The sequence below is a fragment of the Heliconius melpomene genome, chromosome 10 (assembly GCF_056956725.1).
Source record: "Heliconius melpomene rosina isolate 202511_hmr_F chromosome 10, ASM5695672v1, whole genome shotgun sequence".
In the NCBI taxonomy this organism is placed as follows: domain Eukaryota; kingdom Metazoa; phylum Arthropoda; class Insecta; order Lepidoptera; family Nymphalidae; genus Heliconius; species Heliconius melpomene.
In genome coordinates this window covers 14,422,210-14,433,946 of record NC_140398.1, presented here as the reverse complement: position 1 = coordinate 14,433,946, position 11,737 = coordinate 14,422,210, and the positions used below count along the sequence as shown (strand labels likewise).

General features: G+C 37.2%; 3 protein-coding genes across 3 annotated transcripts; all 3 read right to left on the bottom strand.

The window, feature by feature from the left end:
- Positions 1-3,090: 3,090 nt before the first annotated feature.
- On the bottom strand, positions 3,091-3,894 carry LOC146535813 (uncharacterized). Its single transcript, XM_085191185.1, has one exon. The coding sequence runs from the start codon at positions 3,892-3,894 to the stop codon at positions 3,091-3,093; it is 804 nt and encodes a 267-aa protein (XP_085047311.1).
- Positions 3,895-4,877: 983 nt separating this feature from the next.
- LOC146535812 (uncharacterized) lies at positions 4,878-7,508 on the bottom strand. Its single transcript, XM_085191981.1, has 2 exons — positions 7,246-7,508; positions 4,878-5,269 (listed from the first exon to the last, which is right to left on the bottom strand). Exons 1-2 carry the CDS (start codon positions 7,309-7,311, stop codon positions 4,919-4,921), a joined length of 417 nt encoding a protein of 138 aa, XP_085048107.1. The 5' UTR covers positions 7,312-7,508; the 3' UTR covers positions 4,878-4,918.
- Positions 7,509-9,231: 1,723 nt separating this feature from the next.
- Positions 9,232-11,399, bottom strand: LOC146535811 (uncharacterized). Its single transcript, XM_085192113.1, has 2 exons — positions 11,241-11,399; positions 9,232-9,687 (listed from the first exon to the last, which is right to left on the bottom strand). Exons 1-2 carry the CDS (start codon positions 11,304-11,306, stop codon positions 9,337-9,339), a joined length of 417 nt encoding a protein of 138 aa, XP_085048239.1. The 5' UTR covers positions 11,307-11,399; the 3' UTR covers positions 9,232-9,336.
- Between the last annotated feature and the right edge of the window lie 338 nt (positions 11,400-11,737).

Sequence of the window (11,737 nt, the reverse complement as noted above, 5' to 3'; positions counted from 1 at the left end):
GATAGTAGTCTGGAAACCTAATTCTTCTGCCGCTTCTTGTCCGCTTCTGAATTGTCTGCTCCACGTTGGATTGAGAGACAGCCCTTGGTGCTGTTGTTATCCTCTTTAATACAGGAACGGCCTCTCGTGTAACATATGCGGGCTTGATCCTGTCCACACTAACGTTATTAGGCTTACCACATATATCTATTTTGAAATACTTAGGAGTCCTCTTGAGAACCTTGTATGGGCCTGCATAAGGTGGTTCCAGTGGTTTGCGGACGTGGTCCTGCCGTAAAAAAACATGTGTTGTCTCTGCAAGGTCAGTTGGCATATAAAAAGGACCTGTCCTGTGCCATGACGTGGGCTTCGGTGAGAGTCGTGCCATACCAGCACGAAGACGAGTGACCAGATTTGTGCTATCTGCTGTCCTATAATCTTCCGAGGGTGCTAGAAATTGCCCTGGAAGTCGAAGGGGCTCCCCGTAGACCAGCTCAGCCGCTGAAGCCTGAATGTCATCCTTCCAAGCGCTACGGATGCCCAGCAGCACTAAGGGAAGTGCTTCCGTCCAGGTCGAAGAGGGATGGCACATGATAGCTGCCTTCAGCTGCCGATGGAGTCTCTCGATCAAGCCGTTGGAAGCTGGATGATACGAAGTAGTCGTAAAGTGATATGCACCAACCATGGCTGATAGTGCCTTGAAGAGATGCGACTCGAATTGCCGACCCCTATCGGTTGTAATTCGAAGAGGGCAGCCAAATCTTGCTATCCAACCAGAGAGAAGACCGGCAGCACAGGAATCAGCTGTGATGTCCTTAAGTGGGAATGCCTCAGGCCATCGTGTGAAACGGTCGATGACAGTAAGGCAATATCTGAAATCAGACGAAATAGTTAAAGGTCCGACGATGTCGAGGTGGATGTGTTCAAACCTCGATGTAGGAGTTGGAATTGAGGATAAGGGAGCAAGGGTATGACGGTGAACTTTGCTCTTTTGACAAAGTACACACTCTCGGGTCCACTCTCTACAGTCTTTGCGAATCCCTGGCCATACGAATCTCTGTGTAACCAGCCGCACTGTAGCTGTCCTACCAGGATGGCTCAAGCTGTGTAAAGTTTCAAAAACTTGTCGGCGAAACTTCTCAGTAATGAACGGGCGCGGAGAAGACATTGATACGTCACAGTATAACTTCTGGTTAGAGTCTGGCAAATCTACCTTAACCAGTTTTAACGATGAGCCTTTTTGAAGCAGACCTAGCAGTTCAGGATCAGTATCTTGAGCAAGTGCTAGAGCCTGGTAATCAATAGATCGACTCACCTCTTCCAGTCGTGACAGAGTATCAGCCACTACGTTCAAACGTCCTGGTAAGTATTGAATAATAGTTGCGAACTGAGAAATATAATCAAAGTACCGATATTGGCGCGGTGAGCATTTCTCCCTGTTAATGTTGAATGCATATGTGAGAGGTTTATGATCCGTATGAATCACGAAGTTTCGAGCCTCAACCATGTGTCGAAAATATTTAATGGCTTCATAAATGGCTAACAGTTCTCTGTCGTAAGGACTATACTTCTTCTGCGCAGATGTTAATTTTTTAGAAAAGAAACCAAGAGGTTGCCATACGTTATTAACACGTTGTTGAAGAACTGCTCCAATTCCGACATCAGAAGCATCAGTGGCAATAGCTAGCTCTGCAGAAGGATCTGGGTGAGCCAGTAATGTGGCTTGAGATAAACAAGTCTTACATTTTTGAAAGGCTTCCATCATCTCCGGTGTCATAGTGATCGGCTTAGCTCCTTTCATCTTAGGTCCTAGAAGCGCAGCATCTAATGGTGCTTGGATATTTGCGGCGTCGGGAATAAAACGCCGATAAAAATTGAACATACCGAGGAAACGTCGTAATTCCTTAGCAGTTTTCGGCACATTGCACTCCTGTATGCTCTTTACGTTCGTCTCTAAAGGTTGAGTCCCAGAATCTGACACTAGGTAACCAAGAAATTTTACCTGTCGCTGCCCGAAGACACACTTGGATGTGTTTATCAAAACACCATACTCTTTGAGCCTGGTGAAGAGTAGTCTGATGTGGCGATGATGTTGTTCTTCAGAACTGGAAAATACCAAAATGTCGTCTAAGTAACCAAAACAAAAGTCATCAAAATCACGTAGCACTTCGTCCATGAACCTTTGAAAGGTTTGTGCTGCATTGCGCAGTCCGAAGGTCATGTACGGGAACTCGAAAAGTCCAAAAGGAGTTGTAATGGCTGTTTTGTGGATATCATTGACGTGTACTGGTATTTGATTGTACGCCTTGACTAGATCGATAGTTGAAAATACTGTACAACCAGAGAGTTGGTAGGAAAAATCTTGGATATGGCGTATCGGATACCTGTCAGGTACTGTGCGAGCATTGAGTGCTCTGTAATCACCACATGGTCTCCATCCGTCGTCCTTCTTCTTAACTAAGTGCAAAGCGGACGACCACGAACTGTTAGAGGAGCGGGCAGTTCCCTGTGACAGCATATCGTCAAATTCTTTTTTGGCTGCTTTCAGTCTAACTGGGTCTAAACGACGAGGTCTACTGGTAACCGGTGGTCCAGGAATGGTTTTGATGTAATGCACGGTATTATGCTTAGGTAAGGAAGACGTACCTGATGGTCTCGTTACCTCTGGAAACTCATGAAGCAGCTGATGATATTTTGATTCTCCCGAAATGGCTTTGACTGACGCAAGGTCATCGGAGATATTTTCTTTTATTGCTTGCACTGACAGAGTGGTATTTCCATCGACGAGTCGCTGACATCTGCAATCTACAAGAAGATTGTAAAATATCAAAAAATCTACGCCGATAATGGGCTTTGAAACATCAGCGATGGTAAATTTCCAGGTGAAAGTACGCTTTAGTCCTAGGTCTAAGTGTAACAATGTAGGACCGTAAGTATGAATGACTGTACCGTTCGCCGCCATGAGTTCATACTTCGTCTTGGTACAGGGCGCCTTGGTAGCCAACCGTGGAAAAACGCAGAGATCCGAGCCAGTATCAATGAGGAAAAGCATTTTTGAAATACGGTCGGTAATGAAAAGACGGCCTGTAGGTAAAGGGCAGACGTTGGCCGCTACTTCCGGCTGCCCAGAGAGTTTTCCGACTCTCCGTAATTACATGGCTGCACACATTTTTTAGCATTTGAACCAAATTTAAAATGGTACCAACACTTTTGCCGGGTAGTCGACTTCCTGCGATGTCTGGAATGGCTCCGGGAACGCTCTTTAAATTTTGATGAGACCGAGTTGTGACGTACCTGGGTCGAGAGTTCCGATACCTGCTTGGTCAGGAGTTGGATCTGCTTGGCCATCTCTTCCAACATGGAGGATGCAGGGGGTGTGGCCATCGCAGATGTGCTTGCGACCTGTGGTGATGAGGGTGCTATCTCATGCACCTTGTCTGCCAGGTCAGCTAATTTTTCGATAGGCAGATCAGGCTGTGAAGCTATAACCGTTTGAATGTTTTGTGGTAACCTACTCGACCATAATGTTTTTAAAAAATCCTTGGGGACAGATGAACCCGCAAGATCTTGCATGTATCGCAGAAACTGTGATGGCTTGCGATCACCTAGCTGCTCGTGCCTCAGCAACTGCATCACTTTCTTTTCTTGAGACGCAGACAATCTTTTAATCAGTTGCGTTTTAAGAGTGATGTATTTATCCGTCTCGGGAGGAGAAATGATAATATCCTTCACCTCGACAGCAAATTGATTATCTAACTGAGCGGCAACGTAATAAAATTTTGTAGTATCACTTGTTATATTAGATAAAGCAAACTGACCTTCCATTTGTGAAAACCAAAGGGCTGGTTCTTCCGGCCAGAATGGTGGAATACGCACGCCAATTCTGCACACGTTGGATGTAGTCGCGTCCTCCATCTTGTATCAGAGGTCACTTGCCAAGGTCGTTAAAATGGCCTCCTGCCGTTTTAAATCTTCTTGCCAGCAGTAAACGTAGGTATTTATTGTAGTGCTCACCAATTTAGGGGTCACCAATATAGCGGTTGAGATGTGATACCACTATTTAATATGATCTTATTTATTTTACACTAAATGAGTAAAATTAAAAATCCAAATTTTGTGGAGAAATTGTCCAAATTTATTTAACTCACAGATACGTGAAGAGAAAATGATCACAGAAGGAAATAAAGAAATTTAAATAAATACCAATAGAAAATACAAGCTAAACTAGCACGTAATAGCAAGAAGTTAAGGTTGAGAATTGAATGCAAGCTAAGAGAGCAATGGATACAGAAGTGAATGTCGCAAGCGATTCTAGCCGACTCTTTAAACGTGGCGATGCTGGCTAGCAGCCTACGGCACGCATAACAAAAAACTCGGAACAGGTTTGAGTTGTTCCAATGCGCTGCGTGCGGATGATTCTAGTAAATATATTAATATTAATTTAGAATAAGTAATGTTCCCTACATGTTAATAGCAAGTCAGGATCTAAAGATCCTTCGAAAGAAGGAAACCTTCGAATTTTATACCCACATACAATTATATAATTTCTTATAATAATCATATATTTGCTTATTGTAGTTATCATCTGATGATGTTACTGGAGCTGGTGATAATGACACAGATACTCAACTATTAGGAGTTAGGGGATAGTAATTTAACTTTTCCAGCCACACTTTTATAAGAAGGATTTTATAACAAAACAATTGCATTTTTAGATCAATTGCCGTACAATTATTGAAAAAAAAATGTTGCATAAGGCTGTTGTACAAAAATATTGCATAAGGCTTTTAAGGAATAAGGTGGCTAGTTTACTCATTACAGTGACAGTCACGTTACGTTCAAATTAAATTCAACAATAAAATTCTAATATTATAATATATAACAATTTTAATTAATATGTTAAAACAGTAATAAAGTATTAGTAATAAAAGAGAACGTATTAGACTTTAAAATGCAATCTGGATTTTTTGTTAAAGCACATCACATTGCGATATACTGCTTCGTATTTGTCATTATGTTTAAATTCGTGACATTCGTCTATAATACCATTTACTCTGTTCCTGTGGCTGCCAACAACTTCAAACGCTTTGTTTTTGACAATGCTTCCATCATTAGCAATATATCCAGACTGGGTTCCAAGACAGTACATATATTTTCTGGTAGACTCACAGTCACTTAACTCCCAGGCCAAATATTTCTGCAGGATATTTTTTTCTAAGTTCAATTCTTCAATGCATTTTGATGATGCTTGTACAATATCGAAAGCACGTGCTGGAGGCAGAATGATGGTCTGAAAGAATAATTTTATTAAAATAAAACAAAAAAGAATGTTTTAAAACATCTCTATAGGATATAGAGTGTGGAATTTAATAAAATAATCAACTCAAAAATATTTTAAAGAGACGATTACTTTCACTAAAATAAATATATTTTCTATCAAAATAAGTAAATTATTCATTAACATTATTTTAATGCTAAAATAACGTTATTTTATTGATTGGAAAGTAAATTTAGTACATATTAGCACAAAGTGAAAAACTGAAGAAGAAATTAAAAAATTAAAGGGGTATGTGTATCTTTCTATGATGATTGCTTAGGCTAAACATTGAAAATATATATACTAGCGACCCTCTTGCGGCTTCGCCCGCTTTTACTACTGGATTATTCATATAATATGTGTTTGTAAAGCACTTAAGATAATGTGAAAATTAATTAAACCCTAATGCAACCCGCATTTTCGTAGTTTCAATAAGGATTTTCCAATTGTTTTACACAGCAAGGATTTTTTAGTAGGTACCGTAATTTTAAATCTGCGCTACTAATCTTTTCAAGTACTTATTAAAATATATTTAAATGACTAATTTTAGATAGTTAAATGACTATTTTTAAACGGAAGAAATTATAAACAAAATCCTACCTACTAATAACTACTACAAAGAATATGAAACCAAATATATCGCGCTGAAATAATACATACAACTCCAATTATCCAATACGTGCAAACGCATCTAAATCTTCGTTGCTATAAAGGCAGGCAGGTTTTTTTTTTCGAGCTTGTGGTTAATACTGAAAAGGGTATTCTGTCCCTGGTGAAAAGCCGGGAATCGAACCCGGGCCGCCCGCGTGGCAGGCGAGCATTCTACCACTGAACCACCGATGCGTGTAAGGCAGGCGGGCGCGGCGGACGCATGGCGAGTGGCGAGCCGTTTCGCAGCAAGGATTTTTTGATATTGTAACAACTTCTAAAGTACTTATTAAGATGTAAAACAGTAAAAGACAGTTTTGATCTACATTAAATGGCCAACGTAACTAATATACTTATTTATATGCTAATAACTAATGTTATAAGTAAAACTTGAGCCGATACAGCTGATGTGTGAACGGCGGGATGTGTCAACAATTAAATGCGTTTTTCTGTAAAACTATTCGCAATTTCGAAATAGTGTAAAAAGCAATTTTTATCTTCGTTTAACGTAGAGAATTAATAAAGTATTTTAAAGGATAAGGATTAATACCATTATGGAAAAATATGACTCACAATAAAAAAAATATTGAAATTATTATTTTAAGACAGAAAAATGATCACTACACGTTATTCTTAAAAAATACGAATATACCGTTGCGGACTATTTTGTAGATCTTATTAAGAGGAACAATACTCCAGTACATTTTTTCAAGTAGTACTTACCATTAAAGCAGCGCATGCGCGAAAGTGTCTCAACGGGTAGGACTTTATACACATTTATCGTATTTATGTTAATTTACATAAGAATGTACAAATAATAAACTATATATAAACCTTCTACGAAAAACACTCGGCTTAATGGTGAAGACCGCATCAAAATCCGTTGGGTGGTTTAGAAGAAGAAGAGTTAGAAACAACAGACAGACACGAAAAGCGACTTTGTTTTATAAGATACTAGCGGCCCGCTCGCGGCTTCGCCTGCGTGAACTACGTTATTATTAATTCCTGTCTCCATGAGTACCTACGTCCTAATAATGACGTCCATGCAAAATTTGAGACTCCTAGCATTTGTAATAACGAAGTTTCATACAAACTTTCAACCCCAAAAACAATCCCTTAGGAGTCGAATATTGTAAATTCCCGTCTTAGCGAGCATAATATACCTATAAATAACTCCTATGCAAAATTTGAGATTCCTAGCACTTGTAGTTTCTGAGATTTCGTGATGAGTGAGTGACCTTTCGATTTTATATATATAGATAGGATAGGATAGGATAGGATATATATATCAATTTACTTACTCTGTCAATATCATGTGCGTAAACGACCACGACAGACACAGTGACTAAGTACCAGACAGCCCTCATTTTTCAAGTACTTCCAATTCCTCAACTATTGTTCAAAAATTCACAAAGAGCTCCCAAACAATTGTAACATAAAAAATATGCAATTCTCCTTTATACCAATCAAACACTTATTAATCAATGCATTCTGTTATCGCTTATTCTGTTATATATTCATGTTTTTGAAGTACATTAACATAAAACTAAATTGTCTTGATAATAAAACTGAAAGATATAAAAATATTAAATATTTTTAATAGCGACACGACTGTGGCTTTGCCCGTTGAAACTGTACGATAATTTATTTGATCTAGTAAATTACGTTCATTCTGTAATGTAGATATATTTTTAACGCATTTATATTGATATCTAGTGTAAATATTATTTAAACCTTCGGGTTATTAAGGATTTTTTATTATAAAACATACGTGGGAACTTATGATAAGATACTCTGTTCCTGTAAAAACACTTAACACCGCATTTTGCTTCGTTGCCAGAACGATGACAGGAAAATATTAAATACTAGCGGCCCGCTCGCGGCTTCGCCTGCGTGAACTACGTTATTATCTGTCCATGAGTACCTACGTCCTATAAGTGACGTCCATGCAAAATTTGAGACTCCTAGCATTTATAGTAACGAAGTTTCATACAAACTTTCAACCCCAAAAACAACCCCTTAGGATTCGAATATTGCAAATTCCCATCTTAGCGAGCACCTACGTCCTATAAATAACTCCTATGCAAAGTTTGAGATTCCTAGCACATGTAGTTTCTGAGATTTCATGATGAGTGAGTGACTTTTCGATTTTATATATATAGATTACAATCCCCCGAGTGGAAAACGGGCGGTCAACACCGCGTTTCTAATCGCACGCTTCTGCCAGACACCACGGCTGGCTCAAATAGAATTATTAATTAGTATATGGAATTGTTTTTTATTGACTTTACAATTTTTATTTTGTTACGTTCGTCACATATCATAAATAAATATACCAATTTGAATTATTAAACTACCAACTTTACAATTGTATAAACAGACTTAGCCCTTAAAGGCTATATAGATGTAAAACACCCAGGTAAATTGGTTTTTAGTCGCTACACTCTTTAATTTTTGGTCACAGGGTTTTGCACTTATGTGTAAAAAAAAAAACACAACTCAGGGGGAGTTACGTCGTCTTATACATTTATTTTAATATTTTTTTTTAGATATTACCTAGAATTAGACTTATGTTATCTATATATATAAAAGGACTTGTCCTCAAGGTAAGACGCACGCACAGCCGTAACCGCTGATGGTAGAAACGTCAAATTTGGACAGATGTTTACTTTCGTAATTTGGACATCCACTAAGAAGGGATTTTGAAAAATTTTAACCCTAAAGGGGTGAAATAGGGGTTGAAAGTTTGTATGGAAAATAATTTAAATCGGCACCGATTTTTATAAAATTTAAAATTTAGATTTTTAAAAGTATTTAATTGAACACGTGTTTCATGATCCTCTAGAATTTTTCCCCTAAGGGTGCAAATAAGGGGTTGAAAGTTTGTATGGAGTAATCTTTAAAACGCCACCGATAATTATAAAATTTGAAATTCAGACTCTTAAAAATATTTAATTGAACACATGCTTCACGGTTTTTTCAAATTTCCCCCTAAGGTTGCCAATAAGAGGTTGAAAGTTCGTATGGAAAAATCTTTAAATCGCCACCGAGTTAATAAAATTTGAAACTTAGACTCTTAAAAATATTTCATTGAACACGTGTTTCATGGTTTATTAGAATTCACCCCTAAGCAATACGCAGGCGAAGCTGCGCGCGTCCGCTAGTTTTATATATTTCTATATTAAGTAAATAGCGAAATAGCTTTTATTGTATAATCAAGTTACTCACGCTTGACATATAAATATATTCATATGACAATTGAGAAGTATAAAATAAAAGTCAACGTGTAAAAATTTAAAACACCTTTAATTAATATATATTTAAAAAGTACTAAAAATCATAATAGGTAATCATAAGTTTTTGAAAAAAAGATAATGTAGTCAAATAAGTAATTAAACTTTGAACTCTAACTTGGATTTTTCGTGGAAGCACATTACAATTTTAAATACAGCTTCATATTTATCACTGTATTTTAGATTATTGCATTCGTCAATAACACCATCTATATTGCCGCCATGGCTGCCAGCAAGTCCGAGCACTTCCTTTTTAACCATGCTTCCATCATCAGCAATATATCCAGACTTGACTCCAAGACAATACATATATTTTCTGGTAGATTCAGAGTCACCTAGTTGCCACGAGAAAAATTTCTGCATGGTATCTTTATCTAAATTCATTTCTTCAATACATTTTGATGATGCTTGTACAATACCGGGAACACGTTCTGGAGGCACAATGACGAGCTGTGAAAATAATATTTTTAAAATTTAATACAATAGCTATAGGGATCATAGAATGCGAACGAAATTGCGATTTGTCGTAATAACAAGTCCACTACTCAAATGCGGCTTAATGTGTATAATTTATTTTATTGCCTTATCCATATCTATATTAGATATGGATAAGGCAATAAAATAAATTATAACTTCTTCCTCCTGGCATTAATCCCGGCTATTGCCAGGGTCTGCCCTTCTACTCAACCTACTCCACTTTGCACGGTCTTTTGCGTCCTCGGTGGTTAGACCATTGGCTCTCATGTCCTGCATCACGCAACCAGCCAGCGCTTCCTTGGGCGTCCAGGAGGTCTGACTCCAGGGACTGATATAGCAAGGCACTTGCATCCGACATAGTTCTTAGGCCGGCGCGTAACGTGGCCAAACCATCTCAGACGACGCTCTTGGAGCTTATCTATATTATAAATTTGAAAGTAACTCTGTCTGTCTGTCTGTCTTTTACGCAATCAGGGCCAAAATCCTAATTTAATTGGGATAAAATACTCATATAGAGATACTTGAAAGTCTCGGGATGAACATAGGATACTTTTTTTTCTTATGTTTGAAAATATTTTCGATATATACCAATATATTAAATTAATTATGAATTTGACATGCAATTTATTCCGCCATATTAATAACAACCGTTGCTAAGCAACGATTTGCAAAGTTTGTTATTAGAAAACGTCACCCAAAATGAGCTTGCTTAACGCATCTCTCTATTGAAAACTGAAAATAATTTCATAAATACATATATTTAACAAATATTCGTATAGTTCAAGCGGGCGTTGCCGCGTTCGGGTCCACTAGTATTGTATAAATTTCAGCAACTACCTATAACCTAATACCTATGCGAAAAATTTGGCTTCTTTAATATTTCCATTGTATATTAGGACCATTCCCATAAAAAAATCAAATTGCCATCTTTTTTCGAATTCTCAAATTGATGGAATACGCGACATGATGCATATCCCTCCCTTGAATGATATTTTCGCAAAGAGTAGGTTACCAGGTCCTGATAACCTGGTTATCAGCCTTAAAGTGATTGTAATAGGCTATTCTATTATGCAAGTGTTTGCAGCATGGTAGATAGGAAAAGTTCATTTATGTTAACAAAACATTAACGACAATTTTTTAAGTAAATATACTTTTTTTCAATTAAAAAATAACGCAAATTTATCTTAATAATAATATTATTTTCTTACACTAAATTATATTATATTTATTTTTAAATCAAGGAATAACTTTAAAAGTTTTCAAAATTCACACAGTTTTGTTGCATTTAGGGTAATAAAAACATATTTCTAAAACACTACTATAAATTACGCGTGTTAAAAACGGTACATCAGAATTTAATTCCTCTTTTAGCTCAATCTTTTTTAAGCTTCACGCTGTATCCCGCAAACAGCTTTGTAGGCAGGCAGAGGGAACCTCGAGCATACTTTGTGCCCTTGCGCCATTACTGGCAAAATTTAAAATTTAAAGTTCCTTAAAGATTCATACCAATATATTAATTTACTTACAGTGTCAAGAACTTTTCCGGAAACGACGGCAAGGGACACAGCGAGTAAGCACCAGACAGCCCTCATTTTTCAAGTATTCACTTAGAGCGCTCAAACAAGTGTAATACAAACATATGCACAATTCGGCTTTATATACTAATATAACACATATAAATCAATACGTTGAAAGCGATAATAGAAAACTAATGTGAATTTTACTTTTGTTTATCGTTTACTTTATTACATACTAGCAGACTCAGGCGGCTTCACCCGCTTGAATCATACGATTTTTTATTAAATATAGTTATGAAATTATTTTCAGTTTAGGGGGTAAATTCTGATAAATCGTGAAACACGTATTCAATTAAATATGTATTTTTAGAATCTGAATATCATGTTTGATAAAAAGTGGTGCCAATTTAAAGATTTTTCTATACAAACTTTCAATCCCCTATTTCACCCTTTTAGGGTTGAAATTTTTCAAAATCCCTTCTTAGTGGGTGAACGTTATGAAAATA